The sequence below is a fragment of the Manis javanica genome, chromosome 2, assembly GCF_040802235.1.
Source record: "Manis javanica isolate MJ-LG chromosome 2, MJ_LKY, whole genome shotgun sequence".
In the NCBI taxonomy this organism is placed as follows: domain Eukaryota; kingdom Metazoa; phylum Chordata; class Mammalia; order Pholidota; family Manidae; genus Manis; species Manis javanica.
This window is the reverse complement of record NC_133157.1, coordinates 113,655,945-113,677,116: the sequence shown is the minus strand read 5'-3', so window position 1 is coordinate 113,677,116 and position 21,172 is coordinate 113,655,945. Positions and strand designations below refer to the sequence as shown.

At 40.2% G+C, this 21,172-nt stretch overlaps 1 protein-coding gene across 1 annotated transcript; it reads left to right on the top strand.

Annotated features, from left to right (window-relative positions):
* The first annotated feature begins 782 nt into the window (after positions 1 to 782).
* Positions 783 to 21,172, top strand: LOC140847805 (neuroepithelial cell-transforming gene 1 protein-like). The gene is made up of 10 exons (XM_073229161.1): positions 783 to 908; positions 15,166 to 15,273; positions 15,683 to 15,850; positions 16,252 to 16,314; positions 16,643 to 16,739; positions 16,880 to 16,956; positions 17,662 to 17,919; positions 18,362 to 18,532; positions 19,479 to 19,665; positions 20,794 to 21,172. Exons 1-10 carry the CDS (start codon positions 798 to 800, stop codon positions 21,069 to 21,071), a joined length of 1,518 nt encoding a protein of 505 aa, XP_073085262.1. The 5' UTR covers positions 783 to 797; the 3' UTR covers positions 21,072 to 21,172.

Below are 21,172 nucleotides of genomic sequence, written 5' to 3'. Positions count from 1 at the left end.
AGGATGGAGCAAGGCTATATCTGTATCCCAAAACCTGTAGGGAAATGTTCATCTGTTCCCAAACAGAGGTTTTCACTAAAAGGGAACAAAACAGGCAAAGAGGTTTTGCAACAAGCAAGCCCTCAGATTCAAAGCTGTGGGGCACCCAGGACTCCAAAGAGCTAACCCAGACTTCTTTAACCCAGAACACAGGACAGTCCACAGGGAAAGGAAGGGCATGTGGCATCTGACCCCATCCACAACCTCACCTTTCACCAGCAGCCTGCTGGAAGGGAGGGCCCTACTGGGAAGAGAAGACAGCTCCCTCCAGTGGAGGTAAAGCTTTACTGTGATCGGGGCTCTTTATACAGCAAAAACAAAGCCATAGTGATGGCTTCTGGAGAATGAACAGCCAAGTGTTTCTTTCAATGTGTATTTCATTCATCCATCCATTTACAGTTATTTGTTGAAAGTCTGCTATGTGCCTGATACTGTGCTGTTTTCTAGAGATTGAGAAACTCCTGCCCAGGGGCAGCTAGGTGAGCAAGCCACACCCACAGGTGTGCTGCAGATGCCTCAGACCTCAGACTTCCCTGGTACTGGTGGTGCCATCCAAGTGAGAAAGGGGCGTGGCCAGTAGGTAGCCTAGCAACAGGCCAGTAACATCATGAGGTGGTTAACATTCCGTGAGAATACTGGCCATAAGAACCCCAACTGCCCCACACAGCGAACTTGCCAGGGGCTGAAAGCCTTTGCCAAGACAAGTGGCGAAGTTCACAGTGTTCACTGATTACTAAGGAGAAAGAAAGGCAGCCCTTATGGGTGGGGTGCTTCAACGGGCTTCCCCTAGGAGGGAGCAGAGAGTGGATTGTCTAAGGGAAGCACAGGAGGAGGCACGAGAACGCCAGATGCAGAGAATTAAGGTGAAGGTAAGAGCTGCTGAACACTGAGCTAGCATTACTGTGAGGCGCGGTAGAAAAGGTAAAGTTTTGTGTCAGAGGAGGCACTCGGGAGGGGAGAGAAAGGTGCCATAGGCCCCGGAAATGGAGGAGCTGGGGAAGGATGAAGGCTGTAAGGCTATCAGAGTGAATCAAGCCCAAATCCCTTTGGGAATAGGGTGTCTACTCCCAAAGGAGTATACTGGGTATATATCTCCTATCCCTGAGTATATTTTGGGGATTGATATCCTGCAGGATCTATGGTTTCAGATCACTGCAGGTGAGTTCAGACTGAGAGTACGTGTGGTGAAGGCGGTTTTGAGGGGACATGGTATGCACCTGCCTATAGCTTTGCATGTGCCTCGGCGGGTGACCAATACCAAACAATACAAACTGCCTGGAGGACATAAAGAGGTTGGAGAAACTATCCCGGAGCTGGAAAAGGTAGGTAATCCAAAGCCCACCCATAGTCCTTTCAATTCCCCAGTGTGGCCAGTAAAAAAGCCAGATGGCTCCTGGCATGTGACTGTGGATTACAGAGAACTGAATAGTCATACCCCCTATGCATGTTGCTGTCCCCTCTATTGCAGGCCTGATGGACCCTCAGCCGTGAATTAGGAACATATCACTATGTGCTGGATCTTGCTAATGTCTTCTTTTCCGTTGACATTGAGCAGGAAAGTCAGGTACAGATTGCCTTCACGTGGGAAGAATGGCAATGGACTTTCACCGTCCTTCCACCTGGATACCTCCACAGCCCCACCATCTGTCACAGACTTGTAGCCCAGGACATGACTACATGGGAGAAACTGCCAGTGGTGCGGCTGTATCATTATATTGATGATGTCATGTTCACGTCCGATTCTCTTTCAGATCTAGAAGGTGTAGCACCTAGACTGCTACAATATCTACAGGAGAAAGGATAGGCTGTGAACAGTACCAAGGTTCAGGGACCTGGTTTGTCTGTCAAATTGTTGGGGGTTGTCTGGTTGGGTGAGAACAAAGCTATACCAGAGGCAGTTATAGATAAAGTCCAGGCCTTTCCTTCCCCTAAAACTATAGCATTGCTACAGGAGTTTCTGGGTCTTCCAGGCTACTGGAGAGAGTTTATCTCACACTTGGCACAAATTCTGAAACCCTCATACTGGTTGGTATGAAAAGGTATCAGGTGGGAGTGGGATGAAACTTGTGCATCTGCCTTCACTACAGCTAAACAGGCAGTGAAGGCCGTTCAGGCCTTGAGTGTGATAGACCGATTAAGGTCCTGTGAGCTGCATGTACATGTGACTGAAGATGGTTATAGCTGGGGTCTCTGGCAGCGGCTTAAATGAACTTCCAACGTATTGGATTCTGGTCACAATGTTGGAAATGGGTAGAGGTATGATACACTTTGATAGAAAAACAACTGAATGCCATGTATCACTCCTTACTGGCTACAGAACCCATCACTGGAATGGCCCCGATAAGGGAAATAACCACCAATCCCATCTTGGGGTCGGTACGAAACTGGACGCAAAAGCCAAGGAGTGGTGTGGCACAAATGCCCACACTGGCCAAGTGGGGTTCTTACCCAAAGCAGCATAGTGCCCTCTCTAGTAGCCCCTTAAATGAAGAACTCCAACGCTTACTGGCCGGTGATATATACTAGTGAAAAGCAGGAATAACTTGCGTTTGAACTATTAGTAGGAGAAAGACCCTTTTGGGAGGGAATAGCCCCTATACCTGAAGATGCATGGTACACAGACAGCCCCAGCCATGGGCAGTCCCCAAAATGGAGGGCCATAGCTTTCCATCCTAAGACTAAGACAATATGGATGGAAGATGGTGGGGGGAAGTGCAGCCAATGGGCAGAGTAGCAAGCTGTGTGGCTTGTGATCAGCCAGGAGCCCTCCCCTATAGTTGCCTGCACTGACAGCTGGGCTATCTATCGGGGCTTGGCCCTGTGGCTACCAACCTGGTACCATGCCAACTGGCTGGCTGGTCACAAGAATTGTGGCAAGACTTATGGGCCTGTAGTCAGACTAAAATAATTACAGTATACCATGTGACAGGTCATTTGTCACTGGCATCCCTAGGAAATGATAAGGCAGATAAATTGGCCCAGATACATTGGTTAGAAGGTAAGTCTGCCTCTGATGTAGCCCAGTGGTTACATCACTGTTTGTTGCATGCGGGGCAAAAGACAATGTGGGCTGTAGCCCGTCGGTGGGGCTTGTCTTTGACCTTTGACGAAGTTAGTAGAGCCCGGCAGGAGTGTGCTGTATGCTCCAAAGGGACTTACACCGAGTTCACATCAACATTGGACAATAACTAAGGGGCCTATACCCCTCATCAGGTGGCAGATAGACTTTATTGGGCATCGACCTGTGTCAGAAGGGTATCGGTATGCCATGATTCATGTGGACATGGCTACTGGACTTCTGGTTGCTTTTCCTACCCGTTGTGCACACCAGCAGACAACAAATAGAGGCCTGAAGCGACTCTCTGCTGCCTATGGATGACCTTAGGTAAGTGAGCGTAATCAGGACACCCATTTTACTGCACATACACTGCTAGAATGGGTGCCACAGCTGGGAATCAAATGCAAGTTTCATGGGTCATACAATCCTACCACAGCAGGCATGACAGAGAGGCACAGTGACTTGTCAAAATCTGGACTAACATCAGTTACTAATAGTCTGTGGGGTCAGTCCGTCTGTTTATGGACCATGCTATGGTGTTTGAACGAGACACCCCAAAAGTGGGCCATGAGTCCCATAGACATGTTAACACATATGGCTGCCTCCCCTATAGAACAGCAAGGACAAACCAAGGAAGAATCACTGAGGCCGAGGTTTGACCACAAGAATAAAATCTTGCTGCCAGCACCAACTGCACTGAACCCTGGAGACTCCATTGAGTGGACATGGCCTTGGACCTTTCGACACCTGGACCAACAATGGCTGGCTCTCCTGGCACCTTGGAAACAAGGCCTAGAAGCTGGCCTCCTGTGTGTTCCTGGAATAACCTCAGAGTGGCCCCCAAAGGTCACACTTGTATATCCTGAACAACCAGAAGGCAGGAGCATCTTACCTGGCAGTTTTGTTTTATCTTTATGGCCAGTGCACACAAATCCAGTAGCACTATGTATACAGATTCTTAAGTAACCCCCATAGGGAAAGGAGTAAAAGTATGGTATACAAGACCTGGATGGGACCCCGTTCCTGCCAAAGTCCTATCACAGGACTATCTTGCATGCATCCTACCTGATGGACCAGATTTGCCTATGTTGTTGTCATTTAAACATGTGTCTTATCACCCCTAAGGTCTTTGTGGATTGGGAACTTCCTCTGGCTTGAGGATTATTATAACTTTTGTTATCTGTATGAAAATCTTGTTGTATCTTAATTTTTGTTATTATCTCTAAGTTGTTGTTATTCTCTGTTGCTGTTGTGGAATCTGGTGACAGTGCTCCAGGTTTCTCGCACAGGGACCACTGGGGAAGATTGAGAGCATGTAGATTATAAGGCGAGAATCCTGGAGTGGTGGAGTGTGGGGAAGTTGGGGGTTCTATTGCCAGGATGCTCACTGAACTTAAGCCACCTGATGGTGTAACTGGCCTGCTGCTAGTCTGCTACTTCCACGCCTTTAGGCAATGAGCTATTATTGCACCATATAGAGAGCTCAGCCCAGTGCTCTGGGAGGAGGCAGAAATGCTAGTGGTCGACCCACTGCCGTGATAACAAGCCAGGTAATAAACACTTTCATCCCAAAGAATCGTTCTACTGTCATTTCTTTGGTCACACTGAATCCATAGCGAACTCGCCGGGGCCTGAAACCCATTGGCCAGACAGACCCTCACCTCGTATCTTAGAGGTTTGATAGACCTTCTTTTCTTCCAAGATAACAAGATACTCCAGGACCACTTGCACTTTCTTTTCTGCTCCACACCTGAAACCAGTCATTTCTAAAAGCCCTGGTTTCCTTAGGAAATGGTAGAGGCTAAAATCTGGGCATTTTTATGCACACTCCTTGGATTGATCATTGTTTCTCATCCTGTTTTATGAGCAGAGCTAGGAAATATATGTAATTTTTAAAGATAGAATAGATCATGAATTTATATTCTTTCAAATTCAAGGCTAAGGGTTTTTCACTTAATCTTGTCAGTCTTATTATCTAGATCTCTTTCAACTACACCAAAATTCTGGGTTCCTGGAGATACTGACTTAATTATTCACTTGATTTCCCCATGGGTCAAAGACAGCAGTCTACATTTCTATAAATTACTACTGCATTACTATAAACGTTCTACTTACTGAAAACATTTTATGTGTTACTTGGCATTTTCTTTTGCTTTTTAACATATAGGTCATAGTAAGGATGTACAAATCACCGTGTTTTCAAATTACTGAACTAATTCTTTTCTGTGTGTAATTATGACAACTCGCTTATTTCTTTTGTGCTATAGAGACATTATTCTACTCCACATTTTCTGTTTCTTATCATAGTTTTCAATGGGATGCATGATTTTTTCTGTTACTTTTAAGTGCAGTAAGTTTTCCTGTAATTTTAGGTCAGAGGAGTGGGTCAAATAGCCTGTTTTTCAGCTTTGTAATTGTGGAGTAGTCTCTTCTGTTGTTTCCACAATGTGATTTTTAAAAATACAACCCTAAGGCTATCTGAGAGCTTTCCTTTGACCCACCTCTCTTTTATCTGAACTCTTTCTTGTCTTAGTTTCTCTTATTCTGTTCTGCTCAATTTGAACCCTTTTCCTTAACGTATTTCTCAGAGCAATGTTACTTTCGAGAGTTTATAGGGCCCAGACTGCTTCAGCACCAATAGACCTTACTGTGTGGCAGTGTTCTTACTCTCAGCCTGAGAATTCAATCCTTGGAGTCCTTCCCAGGCTAGTCTCCTGTTTTCATGCCACTGAAGGGCCCTATGCTCAGGGCCACCAGAGAAGTCCAGTTGTCTTTTCTCCGCATCTTTGGGCACAAATGCTGACACCACGTAGGTCTCATATCTGTCTGGTTTGTCACTATTTGACAAACTTTAAAGGTTTTGGGGTAAACACTGTGTCTTCATTTTGGTGTACCTTGGCGTTTCTGTTTTGATATGCTTTTTTTTCCCTTTAATTTGAAGAGTGTAGACCTGTTAAAGATTTAATTTATGTAGTAATGAGTGATCCAGCAGAATGATGAAGCTGGTCAGAGTGCTGTGAAAACACAGATGTATTCTAGTCCCTGAAGAGTAATGGAATAAGGTTGCTAAATCAGGTGCCTAGCAGAATAATAGCTTTATCTGCATACCTATCTGCAAAATATTTCCTGTGCTATCAGTTTTCTAGAGTTAACATCTTACAGATATAACCCTTATGGTTTTAAAAAAAAAAAACATAATCAATAACAAATAGTGAATCAAATAAAAGATACATGGCCCTCGAAAATGAGGTAATCCATTGAAAAGCATTCAGGCATCCTTTTTGTCCGATTTCAGGTTCTGGATATTTCTAATTCTTTCCTTAACTTATATTACCTTTCTGACATACGTTCTTTCATAGCTAATTTTGGAACACACATTTTTTTTTTGTGAACATGTTTTTCTATTATGCTTTTTTCTTTTTAGGTATTTTCCTTTCCCTATATCTTTCTTCTTCTGAAAACCTTGAAGATTTCACTGTTCTTCTTTTCTATTGCTCATTATTTTGTAAAATTAGTTTTAGAAAGGAGGACTGACTTGATATATAAATCTTAGGACAGATATTATATTGTATTATATTATAAACTAATATGAAAAGACAAATTGCTAAAATCAGAAATGCAAATGGACATATTAATACCAATTTACAGAAATAAAAAGTATTATAAGAGAGTACTATGAACAGTTTTATACTAGCAGATTAGATAATTTAGCTGGAGTGAACAAATTCCTAGAAATGCACAACCTGCCAAAACTGAATCATGGAGAAAATCTGAATGCACCTAGAACTAGTAAAGAGATTGGATACATAAACAAAAACATCCCCAAAAGAACAAAAAGACCTTGAGGAGATGGTTTCACTGGTGAAGTCTACCAAATACTTAAAGAAGAATTAACACCAATCCTCAAATTCTCCCAAGAACTTGAAGAGGAAGAGCATCTCTTAACTCATTCTATGAGGCCAGCATTACCCAGACACCAAAGCCAGACAAAGATACTACAAGAAAAGAAAACTATAAACTAACATCTCTTCTGAGTATATATATAAGTTTTCAACAAAATAATGGTAAAATAGTTGCAGCATCATATTAAGCAGGATTATATACACTGACAAAGTAAGGATTATTCCTGGCATGCAAAGATGGCTCAACAAATGAAAACCAGTCAATGTTATAACGCCATATTAACAATTAAGGAAGGGAGGGGGAAGAATGATTATCTCAATGATGCAGAAATAGCAATAAAACAAAATTCAAAATATCCTTTCATGATTAAAAATATCTAACACACTTAGAATAAAGAGGAAATGCCTCACAGATAAACAAAAGGTGGTATATATACACAATGGAATATTATTCAGCCATTAGAGGGAATAAGATTCTGATACAAGCAATAACACTGATGAACCTTGAAAACATTACACTAGGTGCAGTAAGCCGGACACAAAAGGAAAAACATATGATTCCTCTTATATGAAGTTCTTAGAATAGTCAAATCCATAGAGACAGAAAGTAGAATGGTGGTTACCAGGGACTGAGGGGTAGGGAAGATGGGGAGTAATGGGTACAGAGTTTCAGTTTTGAGAAGATGTCAAAAATTGTGGAGAATAGTGGATATACTTGTATGACAATGTGTACATACTTAATACCTCTGATCCCTACAGTACTGTACCCTTTAAAATGTTCACTTATATGTTACATGTGTTCCCTCACAATTTTTATTTTATTTGTATATTTATTTTGGTATCATTAATCTACAATTACATGAAGAACACTGTTTTCTAGGCACCCCCCTTCACCAAGTCCCCTCGATATACCCCTTCAGTCACTGTCCATCCACGTAGCAAGATGCTGTAGAATCACTACTTGTCTTCTCTGTGTTGTAGAGTCGGCCCCGTACCCCTCCACACATTATACGTGCTAATTTTAAGACTCTGTTCCTTTTTCTCTGCCCTTATCCCTCCCTTCGCGCCCATCCTCCCCAGTCCCTTTCCCTTTTGTAAATGTTAGTGCATTCGTGGGTTGTGTGATTCTCCTGCTATTTTGTTACTTCAGTTTTTCTTTGTTCTTATACTCCACGGATGAGTGAAATCATTTGGTACTTGTCTTTCTCCACCTGGCTTATTTCACTGAGCATAATACCCTCTAGCTCCATCCATGCTGTTGCAAATGGTAGGATTTGTTTTCTTCTTATGGCTGTATAATATTCCACTGTGTATATGTACCACCTCTTCTTTATCCATTCATCTACTGATGGACACTTAGGTTGCTTCCATTTCATGGCTATTGTAAACAGTGCTACGATAAACATATGGGTGCATCTTTTTCAAACTGGGCTGCTCCATTCCTAGGGTAAATTCCTGGAAGTGTAATTCCTGGGTCAAATGGTATTTCTATTTTGATTTTTTTGAGGAACCTCCATAATGCTTTCCACAATGGTTGAGCTAATTTACATTCCCACCAACAGTTTAGGAGGGTTCCCATTTCGCCAGAACCTCACCAACATTTCTTATTGTTTATCTTTTGGATGGTGGCGATCCTTACTGGTGTGAGGTGGTATCTCATTGTGGTTTTAATTTGCATTTCACTGATGACAAGCGATGTGGAGCATCTTTTCATGTGTCTGTTCGCCATCTCAATTTCTTCTTTAGAGAACTGTCTATTCAGCTCCTCTGCCCATTTCTTAATTGAATTATTTACTTTTTGCTTGTTGAGGTGCGTGAGCATCCAACCCTTTATCGGATCTGTCATTTATGAATATATTCTCCCATACTGTAGGATACCTTTGTTCTATTGATGGTGTCCTTTGCTGTACAGAAGCTTTTTAGCTTGATATAGTCCCACTTGTTCATTTTTGCTTTTATTTCCCTTGCCTGGGGAGATATGTTCATGAAGAATTCACTCATGTCTATGTCTAAGATATTTTTACCTATGTGTTTTTCTAAGAGTATTATGGTTTCATGACTTACATTCAGGTCTTTGATCGATTTTGAATTTACTTTTGTGTATGGGGATAGACAGTGGTCCAGTTTCATTCTCTTACATGTAGCTGTCCAGGTTTGTTGCAGCACCATCTGTTGAAGAGACTGTCATTTCCCCATTGTATTTCCATGGCTCCTTTATCGAATGTTGATTGACCATATATATTTGAGTTAATGTCTGGAGTTTCTATTCTGTTCCACTGGTCTGTGGCTCTGTTTTTGTGCCAGTACCAAATTGTCTTGATTACTGTGGCTTTGTAGTAGAGCTTGAAGTTGGGGAGCGAGATTCCCCTCACTTTATTCTTCCTTCTCAGGATTGCTTTGGCTATTCGGGCTCTTTGGTGTTTCCATATGAATTTTTGAACTATTTCTTGCAGTTCATTGAAGAATGTTGTTGGTAGTTTGATGGGTATTGCATCAAATCTGTATATTGCTTTGGGCAGGATGGACATTTTAACTATATTAATTCTTCCTAGACAAGAACATGGGATTCGTTTAAATTTGTTAGTGTCCTCTTTAATTTCTCTTAAGAGTATCCTGTAGTTTTTGGGGAATAGGTCTTTCACTTCCTTGGTTAGGTTTATTCCTAGGTATTTTATTTTTTTTGATGCAATTGTGAATGGAGTTGTTTTCCTGATTTCTCTTTTATTGGTTCATTGTTAGTGTATAGGAAAGGCACAGATTTCTGTGTGTTAATTTTGTATCCTGCAACTTTGCTGTATTCCAATATCAGTTCAAGTAGTTTTGGAGTGGCGTCCTTAGGGTTTTTATGCACAATATCATGTCATCTGCAAATAGGACAGTTTATCTTCTTCTTTACCAATCTGGATTCCTTCTATTTCTTTGTTTTGTCTAACTGCCATGGCTGGGACCTCCAGTACTTTGTTGAATTACTGTGGGGAGAGTGGACATCCCTGTCTTTTTCCCAATCTCAGAGCAAAAGCTTTCAGCTTCTCACTCTTAAATATGATGTTGGCTCTGAGCTTATCATATATGGCCTTTTTTATGTTGAGGTACTTTTGCTGAGAATTTTTATGGTGAACGAATGTTGAATTTTGTCGAATGCTTTTTCAGTGTCTGTGGAGATAATCATGTGGTTTCTGTCTTTCTGTCTATGTGGTGGATGAGGTTGATGGATTTTTGAATGTTGTAACATCCTTGCATCCCTGAGATGAATCCCCGTTCATCATGGTATATGATCCTTTTGATGTATTTTTGAATTCAGTTTGCTAATATTTTGTTGAGTATTTTTGTGTCTACGTTCATCAGGGATAGTGGTTTGTAATTTTCTTTTTTGGTGGGGTCTTTGCCTGATTTTGGTTTTAGGGTAATGTTGGTTTCGTAGAGTGAGTTTGGGAGTATTCCCTCCTCTTCTATTTTTTGGAAAACTTTAAGGAGAATGGGTATTATGTCTTCTCTGTATGTGTGATAAAATTCCATCTGGCCCATGTGTTTAGTTCCTGTCCTGGGTAGTTTTTTATTACCGCTTCAATTTCTTTGCTGGTAATTGGTCTGTTTAGATTTTCTGTTTCTTTCTGAGTCAATCTTGGAAGGTTGTATTTTTCTAAGAATTTGCCATTTCTTCTAGGTTTTCCAGCTTGTTAGCAGATAGGTTTTCATAGTATTCCCTAATAATTCTTTGTATTTCTATGGGGTCCGTAGTGATTTTTCCTTTCTCATTTCTGATTCTGTTGATGTGTGTTGATTCTCTTTTTCTCTTAATAAGTCTGGCTGGAGGCGTATCTATTTTGTTTATTTTTTGAAAGAACCAGCTTTTGGTTTCATTAATTTTTTCTATTGTTTTATTCTTCTCAATTTTATTTATTTCTTCTCTGATCTTTATTATGTCCCTCCTTCTGCTGATTTTAGGCCTCATTTGTTCTTCTTTTTCCAATTTCGGTAATTGTGATGTTAGACTTTTCATTTGGGATTGTTCTTCCTTCTTTAAATATGCCTGGATTGCTATATACTTTCCTTTTAAGACAACTTCGTTCCATCCCACAAAAGTTGCAGCTTTGTGTTGTTGTTGTCACTTGTTTCCTTATATTGCTTTAATCTCTACTTTAATTTGGTCGTTGATCCATTCATTATTTAGGAGCATGTTCTTAAGCCTCCATGTGTTTGTGAGCATTTTTGCTTTCTTTGTGCAATTTAGTTCTAGTTTTATACCTTTGTGGTCTCAAAGTTGGATGGTAGGATTTCAACCTTTTTTAATTTACTGAGGCTCTTTTTGTGGCCTAGTATGTGGTCTTTTCTGGAGAATGTTCCATGTGTACTTGAGAAGAATGTGTATCCTGCTGCTTTTGGATGTAGAGTTCTATAGATGTGTTAGGTCTATCTGTTCTAGTGTGTTGTTCAGTGCCTGTGTCCTTACGTATTTTGTGTCTGGTGGATCTATCCTTTGGAGTGAGTGGTGCATTGTCTCCTGAATTGAATGCATTGCATTCTGTTTCCTCCTTTTGTTCTGTTAGTATTTGTTTCACATATGCCGGTTCTCCTTTGTTGGGTACATATATATTTATAGTAGTTATATTTTCTTGTTTGATTGACCCCTTTATCATTATGTAATGTCCTTCTTTATCTCTTGTTACTTTCTTTGTATTGAAGTCTATTTTGTCTGATACTAGTACGGCAACACCTGCTTTTTTCTCCCTGTTGTTTGCATGGAATATCTTTTTCCATCCCTTGACTTTTAATCTGTGTATGTCCTAGGGTTTGAGATGGGTCTCTTGTAAGCAGCATATAGACGGTTCTTGCTTTTTTATCCATTCAATTACTCTGTGTGTTTTGATCGGTCCATTCACTCCATTTACATTTAGGATGATTATTGAAAGATATGTACTTATTGCCATTGCAGGCTTTAGATTCGTGGTTACCAAAGGTTCAAGGTTAGCTTCTTTACTATCTTAGTGCCTAACTTAACTCGCTTATTGAGCTATTATAAAGACTGTCCGGTGATTCCTTATATCTCTCCCTTATTCCTCCTCCTCCATTCTTTATAGGTTGGGTGTTTTATTCTGTGCTCTTTTGTGTTTCCTTTAACTGCTTTTGTGGGTAGTTGATTTTTTTTGCCTTTAGTTAGTATTTCGTTGGTCTGCTTTCTTTGCTGTGATTTTATTTTCTCTGGTGACATCTGTTTTGCCTTAGGAGTGCTCCCATCTGGAGCAGTCCCTCTAAAATACCCTGTAGAGGTGGTTTGTGGGAGGCAAATTCCCTCCACTTTTGCTTGTCTGGGAATTGTTTAATCACTCCTTCATATTTAAATGATAATCGTGCTGGATACAGTAATCTTGATTCAAGGCCCTTATGTTTCATTGCATTAAGTATATCATACCATTCTCTTCTGACCTGTAAGGTGTCTGTTGAGAAATCTGATGATAACCTGATGTGTTTTCCTTTATAGGTGACCTTTTTCCTCTCTCTAGCTGCCTTTAAAACTCTGTCCTTGTCATTGATCTTTGCCATTTTAATTATAATGTGTCTTGGTGCTGTTGGGAATTCTGTGTACTTCCGTGGCCTGAACGATTATTTCCTCCCCCAGTTTGGCGAAGTTTTCACCAATTATTTCTTCAAATACACTTTCTATCACTTTCTCTCTCTTCTTCTGGTACTCCTACAATGCGAATATTCTTCCATTTGGATTGGTCACACAGTTCTCTTAATATTGATTCATTCCTGGAAATCCTTTTATGTCTCTCTGCATCAGCTTCTATGCATTCCTGTTCTCTGGTTTCTATTCCATCAATGGCCTCTTGTATCTTATCCATTCTGCTTATAAATCCTTCCAGAGATTGTTTCATTTCTGTAATCTCCTTCCGGACGTCATCCCTTAGCTCTTGCATATTTCTCTGCAGCCCCATTAGCATGGTTATGACCCTTATTTTTAATTATTTTTCAGGGAGATTGGTTAGGTCTATGTCCCTAGATTCCTTGTCAGGGGAGCATGTCTAGGTTAGTCTGGTCTCTATCAAATTCCTCTTCCTTTTCATGGTGATAGAGGTAGTCGCAGGAAGCTGGTGCATTTGTCAGCTGGGACAATGTCCCTTCTTGCTGGCTTGTGGCCTTCCTCTTTGGAGAACAGCGACCCCTATTAGCTTCTACTGGGCAGCTGTGCACAGACAGGGTTTCTAATTCATACCCAGCTGCTGTGAAAGAAGCTCTGCCCTGCTGCCTCAGGCTGATGCTCTACTATGGCAGACCGGCGTCCGAGGGGACGAGGGCAGGAGGCAGTTTATCTCCGTGAGGGGCCTCTGAGCTGCGCTGCCGCCCAGCGGGTTAGGAAACCCGGATTTCCCTGGCATTCCCAGCTGCTTAGCTAAGTGTCCAAGGATGTTTCCGTCCAGCTGTGCGGTCCCTGTCCCTTTAACTCTTTCAAAAAGCATTTGCTTTGCTTTGTCCCAGGGGCGCCGAATGCAGGACCCACTCGCACATTTTACTGTTCCGTTTCCCTAGTATCCAGCACATGCTGCACTGTGTGTCTGTGCTCGGGTGCAGATGGCTAGGGCTGGGTGTTCAGCAGTCCTGGGCTCCCTCTCCCTCATGGCTCCGACTCCTCTCCTTCCGCCTGGAGCTGGAGTGAGGGGCGCTTGGGTCCCACCGGCCACGGCTGATGTCTTACCACCTTTGCGTGGTGCTAGGTTCTCGCACATGTCAGTGTAGCCTGGCTGTTGTCTGTATCTTGTAGTCTCTCTTTTAGGGACAGTTGTATTTGTTGAATTTTCAAAAATATATATGGTTTGGGGAGGAGATTTCTGCTACTCTACTCATGCCGCCATCTTGGCTCTGTCCCCATCATCTGTCATTTTTAAATGGTAGTCTTTACTTTTAAATGGTAATTTTAATGTAATTTTTAACTCTATGTCCTTCTGCAGTCTCATCAAAATCATTTTTTCAAGAATGCCACAGTTGTCCAAGGCATCAAATACAAACAAATAACTTTACTGCACAAACATTATAAACATAGAACTGTTTTTTGATCAGCCTTCTTGATTTCAATAGCTTTATGAGTCATGTAATGGTATACCTCCATTTTCCTACCAGTAACGGAATAATGCACTTTGTAAACTTTTGAGAACCTTGAATAATAAGTGGTTTGCTATACTACTATTATTTGTTAAATAATACGTATAGAATTATACTCTGAATTTGTGTTAAGTTAATGAGTTAAATATATGAGTGAGGCTCTAATTATTTATAAATCCCAACCTTTACTGGGAAGTGGGGATAATTCCTAAGAAACTTTAACTTTAGCAACTGCTAACACATCCTGTGTTCCAAGCACTGTTCTGAGCCCTTTCAGTGTAACTTATTTAATCTTCGTAACAACTTCGTAAGAGAAGTTTCAGTACTCACTCCTTCCTACAGAGGAGAAAATGGAGGCCCAGGGTGTTCCCTTGCAAGTGCTGGAACCAGGGCTGGAGCCCAGCCGTCTAGACTCCTGAGCGACTCCCTTGGCCACCGTCCTGCCCTGTGGAACACTTCCCACGACAGGATCCTCCCTGCCTTCAGAATTCACCATTCCACCATTAGACGTGTGCAATTACATGCTACTCTCTGACTGAAGTATTTAAGAATGAAATTATATCGTGTCTAGGATTTGCTTTAAAATACTCCACCAGGGGCAGAGATGAAACAGATTATTTCATCAGAAATTACTGAAGCTTAATGATATGTACATGGGATCTATTCTGCTGTTCTCCACTTTTGTGTACGTTTGAAATTTTTCGTAATAGTGTGATTTTTTAAAATTACTCTCTATGTTAAACTTAAAAGGTCTATAGTGTTCTAGGAGGTCATTTCTTTAATTTTAGTCTTTCTTGTGTTTAATGTTAATTTTTGGTATGTTCTCAGTGATACTCAGATCTTTAACTGGAATTTCTTGCACCATTAATTTTTGTATAAATTATTGCTACTCAGTAGTGTTTTTAGTATTATAACAATGAGGAAAACATTCATTTTCAGAATCCCATAAAGTTCTATACTTTACAACATGTATATACTAGCTTTTGAGAGGGCTCAATTTTGTCCAAAGTTGTTTAACATCATTATACCTAAACACACATTTAGTATAACCTGATTTTGTTTTTACAGGAACCAAGGAATAAAAGAGTTTCACCTTTAACTCAACGTATATCCTTGGCAAATTTAATCTCTCCAGTGAGAAATGGAGCAGCCAGATGCTTTGGTCATACAGTACAGGTAAGGGGAAATGGGGCTGGGGGTGAGTAATGAAGTGAGGAGGCTTTTTTCTAAAAGCTTAAAATTGGTATTTTTTCCTTGAGGTGTACTAACAGGTTTGCACACTTACTAACCATAAATTTCCCTTTGGAATATGCTGGTAATAAATACAAGAACAATATTTATCTACTCTCACTATATTAATTTACATCATCTCTCAAAGCATGATCTTGGATAGGTTGCATATCTCAAAGTAGTTTTGGCTGATAATATTTTACAATGATAGATTGAAGCTTGGATAAATGCCTGGAGAAATTCTCTGAATTTTGTTTTCTAATTTGTCTATTTTTTTTTTTAAGAAAAAGAGGAATAATTACCATGTCCTCCAAAGCTTTTCTCTTTTGTTCACCTCTTTTATTCTTCTGTTAAGCCATTTACTCATCATGGTGAGAGCAGATTCCCAGCTTCTGCCCAAAAGTCATCATGCAGCTCGAGAGTCCCAATGCCTGCCAAAAGGAGAAGTAGCGTCCTGTGGTCAGAGACGTTAGGCGTCAACATTAGAGAGTCTTTAACTGCCAAAGAAATCAAACGTCAGGAGGTAAGCTGGCATTCAGTAGTGAGACCATATACATTGGTTTATACTAAAAAAAATAGTACCTGTTTTTTAAATAGGTGTTTTGCCAGAAGATTAGCAAACTAATGCCTAAGGCAAAATCAACTTGCAATTTTGTATTTGACAGTAATTCTTAATACACGCTAAGCAACACTTTGTGATTGGTGGGGGTCATCGGATTGAACTCTTGATGGGGTAAAGTTATAATACATAGGGCACGATGTAAAACATTGAGACTCAATTCTGAATTTTAGTTTTCAGACTGAGACACTTTAAAAAGGACTGATTGAAACATCGGTTAAATAATGGTGAATATCAATTGTACATAATTTTCCTTTCTCAGCGGAAAGGATGGTGACTTATGATGTTTGCTTCATTTTTTTTAGGCAATATATGAAATGTCCCGAGGTGAACAGGACTTAATTGAAGATCTCAAACTTGCAAGAAAGGTCAGTGTATAACTTTTTATCATACACTCTGGTTTTTAGAAATCATATTTAACGAATTCTAACATAGTTTTCTTTTTAGAAGCAGAAAATATCTACTAGTGAATACTTTTTTTTTACATGAGCTTTGTTAGACACATCTTCAAATATGAATGTTAGTGAGAGAGTCTTTTAGGGGGATTAGCAAACATATACTTTAATTTCTTCTGTTTTACAGTAGAATCCACAGTAGCTTTTGAACAGTTACTCAAACTTGCATTCAAGTACAGATGTCTCATAATGTCTTCTTTGCTTGATCTCTCTTAATGATGCATTTCTCCCCCTCTGGTAGGCCTACCATGACCCCATGTTAAAGTTGTCTATCATATCAGAAGAGGAACTCACACATATATTTGGTGACGTGGATGCTCACATACCTTTGCATGAAGGTGAGATATGCTACTTAATTTTCTTTAGAATCTTGAACAGCAGGAATAGAAGTGTAAGTTTAAATCTAAACTTGTAATTTAGTGCTGCATTATATTAAAAATAAACCTCTTCTCGGTATTTCTGCTTTCTTATGCTTCAGATTTGTTGGCAAGAATAGGAGAAGCAACCAAGCCTGATGGGATAGTGGAGCAGATTGGTCACATTCTTGTGAACTGGGTATGTAGTATTTTACTCCAGATAGTTTTTCACAAGTACATGCCACACTTGTCATTGTGGTGAATATCAGAACCACTGGATCCAGGAACTGGATTATAGAAACAGATCAACAACACATTAGAATTGAACAAATTTTTGTAGCTATTAAGAACTTACAGTCTATGTTTAAAAACGTACTTGATGAATGATAGAGTTTTGTTTTAAAAATGTTCTTCCTTGCACAGAGTTTTTACATTATATGCCATTAATTTTCTGTTTCATTCTTTCAGTTAATATTTGAGTGCCTGCCAGATGCTTGGCACTGTTGTGGGAGGGATCACTGGGAATTGAGAGATAAAAGGCAGTCTCTCCATGACTAATCTAGTGAGGGATAGTCAACTTAAAAAACAATCTGAAGGTTGGTGATGAAGGTGATACAGGAAGGCTATGGTGTCCTGGGACTAGAGAAGACTAGCATCTAACTAGTTGGGGAAAGTAAAAGTCATGAGTGTTTGGTTGAATTAGGTAAATTAGGGAAACTAGAAAAGGGTGTTTGGTGTTGGCCCAGAATACTCTACTCCCCCTAATATCACCTGCAGGACAATGCTCACAGCTTGTCAGCTTTCCAGAACAGCTGTGAGCTTTACGTTTCACGTTCACAAGCTTACTAATGGACTGACCATAGCAGGAACTTACCGTACTTTGTTTTCTCGTGTCACTCTTCAGTTGCCAGGCTTGAATGCCTACGAAGGCTACTGTAGTAACCAGCTGGCAGCCAAAGCTCTTCTTGACCGAAAGAAACAGGATCCAGGAGTCCAGGACTTTCTCCAGCGATGTTTTGAGTCTCCCTTCAGCAGAAAACTAGATCTGTGGAGCTTCCTCGATAATCCCCGATGTCGCCTAGTCAAATACCCTTTACTGTTAAAAGAAATTCTTAGACATACTCCAGAGGACCACCCTGATGTTCAGCTTTTGCAGGAAGCTGTAAGTACTCCAACTAATGATTCTTGTGTTTTTCAAATTTGTACATTAGCTTGTCTTAGAAAGTTATGCAATGCTACTCCCAATTATGCATAGTGACTCAGCATCGGGAGGTGTTTGGTGGATGTTTTAAGCACCCCATATGCTCGTGCACCACACACTGAGTAATAAAGAGGCAGGACACAATCTGTATTTATATTCTAATCAAAAGACTGGATTCTGGTCTTACCACTTCCACTAGCTAACTGGAGAACTTTGGGCAAATTACCTATTTAGGCTGAAACTGTTTCTTCATCTGTAAAATGAAGGGACTGACTGAATTAACTAATTTCAAGAGTCCCTTCAAGCTTTAAAATTCTATCATTTTGATGTGGTGTTTTAGCCCTGTAGGGACACTGACTACATTACTCTGAAAAGACTCCATCAGTTTTTTGATAATTTTTAGATATTGATAATACAAGGAGTTCTCTCCGAAATCAACTTGAAGATAGGAGAGTCAGAATGTCAGTATTACATCGACAGACTGGAGTATCTGAATAAAAGGCAGAAGGATCCTCGAATTGAAGCAAGCAAAGTATTGCTTTGCCACGGGGAGCTGAAGAATAAAAATGGACGTGTAAGTGTATCTTAGAACTAATAGGAAATGAGCCATTGCTTCCCTTTCCCACCCAGTTTGTTTCCAAATAGATTATGAAGCAGGTTGTAAAATGGACTCATCAAATAGTGAAAGGTTACTGGTTTTTGTTTTTTGTTACCAGCTTTCATAACGCACACATTTGGTTTCTGTCTTTACAGAATAACTTAAACGTCTCTGGATAATCAATAATATTTTATTTTTTAGCTTTGCAGCATAAATCAATTAGGCTCACAGTTTTTCTGAATAAATTATTAGCTCCATGTTTCATAAAAAAATGATCTGTTAGAAGATTTTTCTGAAGAGTTGATAGTGATGGAAGTAGTTTTAGCATTACTAACCAGACTTCTGCAGCAGACTAACTGGAAGCAAACTTACTTTTAGAATTTTAATTGAAAAAGTACCTGCCAGACCTGAGTATAAGCATGAGTGGTATTTTTATTTTCATTATTTGCTTTTCAGAAGCATGATTAATAAGTTGAGGTTCTTTTTGGAAAAAGATGAAATCTGACGTCTCTGATTTATATTGTGAGTCCCTGCTGTTCTTTAAAAGAGTGAAATTTGTGTGGGATAAAGTAGAACCATTAACATTTTTAGCCGCTTGCATACTTTAAATCCTTACTTTGTTAGAAAACTTTGGTATACAATCCTGGTCTTTCCACGCATGTTCCTACTGATAGGTCTTTGTGGGGTGCAGTGATTACTCTGCTGCTACCTCATCTAATGTTATAAGCCAATTAAAAGTTTTTACACTCTGAGATTAGACAGGCTATCCAAGCAGAACATGCATAGCGTTAGAATCCTCTTTCTGAGGTCATCTATAAGGGGAATCTCAAATAAACGTGATGAAATCAGTCATGTCTAAATTCCAATCACTTAAAATCACAGGGTTACACACATAGGAAGTATTTGTTTCTCATTTCTGCAGAAATTTTACATTTTCCTCTTTCAAGAAATCTTGGTTTTGACTCGGCCTGTTACACAAAATGAGCGTCACTCTTACCAAGTTTACCGACGACCAATCCCCGTCCAAGAGCTGGTCTGGGAAGACCTGCAGGATGGAGATGTGAGAGTGGGAGGGTCCTTTCGAGGGGCTTTCAGGAGCTCACATAAAGGTAAAAATACAAATTGTAAAATCGTTTCAATTAACAAACTCAGAAACTAAGTGAATTTAGTTGTAATCTTTAAAATTCTGTCTCAGATTAATATATAAGAAACATTTAAATATTCAAACAATTAAACCCCCCCCAAAAAAAATCTGATTTAAGAAATGAGAACCTGAATGGAAATTTTCTGAAGATGTACAGATGGCCAACAGACACATGAAAAGATGTTCAGCATCATTAATCATCAGGATGTGCAACTCAGAACCGCAATGAGATATCACTTTACACAAGTCAGACTAGCTAGTATTAAAAAATGAGTAACAAATATGGGCAAGATTGTGGTGCACTGCTGGTGAGAGTGTAAATTGGTGCAGCCTCTGTGGAAACAGCGTGGAGGCTCCTCAAACAGTTAGAGAGGAATACCATATTACCCAGTAACTCCACCTCTGAATATTTACCTGAAGAAAACAAAAACACTAATTCAAAAAGATATGTGTACCCCTATGTTAACTGCAGCACTATTTACAATAGCCAAGATATGTGTCCATCAATAGATGAATGAATGAGGAAGATGTGGATACATGTGCAATAACTCAGCCATAGAAAAGAATTAAATCTTGCCATTTGTGACAGCATGGATGGACCCAGAGGATACTGTACTAAGTGAAAAAAGAGAAAAACAAATACCATATGATTTCACTTCCATCATACAGCGTCTGAAAAACCGACAAAACAGAAATAGGCTCATTCAGACAAAGAATAGGTGGTTGCCATGGGGGGGTGGGGTATTAGGCAAAATAGGTGAAGGGGATAAAGAGGTGCAAACTTCCAGTTACAAATTAGTCACAAACTGAAGGTACAGCATAGGGAAAATAAAAAAGAATTCTGTCTCCACACAAAAAATTACAAATGAAAGGATTCCATTGTCCTATAGCTGCTGCTGTCATCAAGTTGTGCTCTGACACCAGTAGGTGCATCTAATAAATAATGTCCCAAGGCTTTATTTAATGCATCCATCTAACAAGTGTACATGTATAGAAATTCCAGCACCCACGCCAAGATTATATGATCACTTTATCTACACAAACTGTTTTTAAGTCTGATTTCCTTTCTTTTTTCCAATTTTTCTTTTCCTAGCTAAAAATATCTTTAGAGTTGGCTTTCAAGACCCCTCTCCAGGCCAGTCTCACACTCTGCAAGCCAATAATGTGTTCCACAAGCAGCAGTGGATCAACTGTATTCGAGCCGCCATAGCCCCTTTCCAGCAGGCCACCAGTCCAGCCGAGCTGCAGGATTTGCCCGAGCTCCATGAGGAGTGCGAGGAGAACAACCCCTCTGCTGGGAATGTCGAAACCCATAGAAGGGCATCTACAGCATCCAGTGTGACCCAGGTCGAATTTGATGGGGACGCTTGAGCGTGTGTCTCCCCTGCGTGCACCACAGACGACATGAAGAGTGTCAGAGTGCACTGAGCACAGCCTGGCTTCCCAAAGCCAAGGGACAAATCTCCATTGGG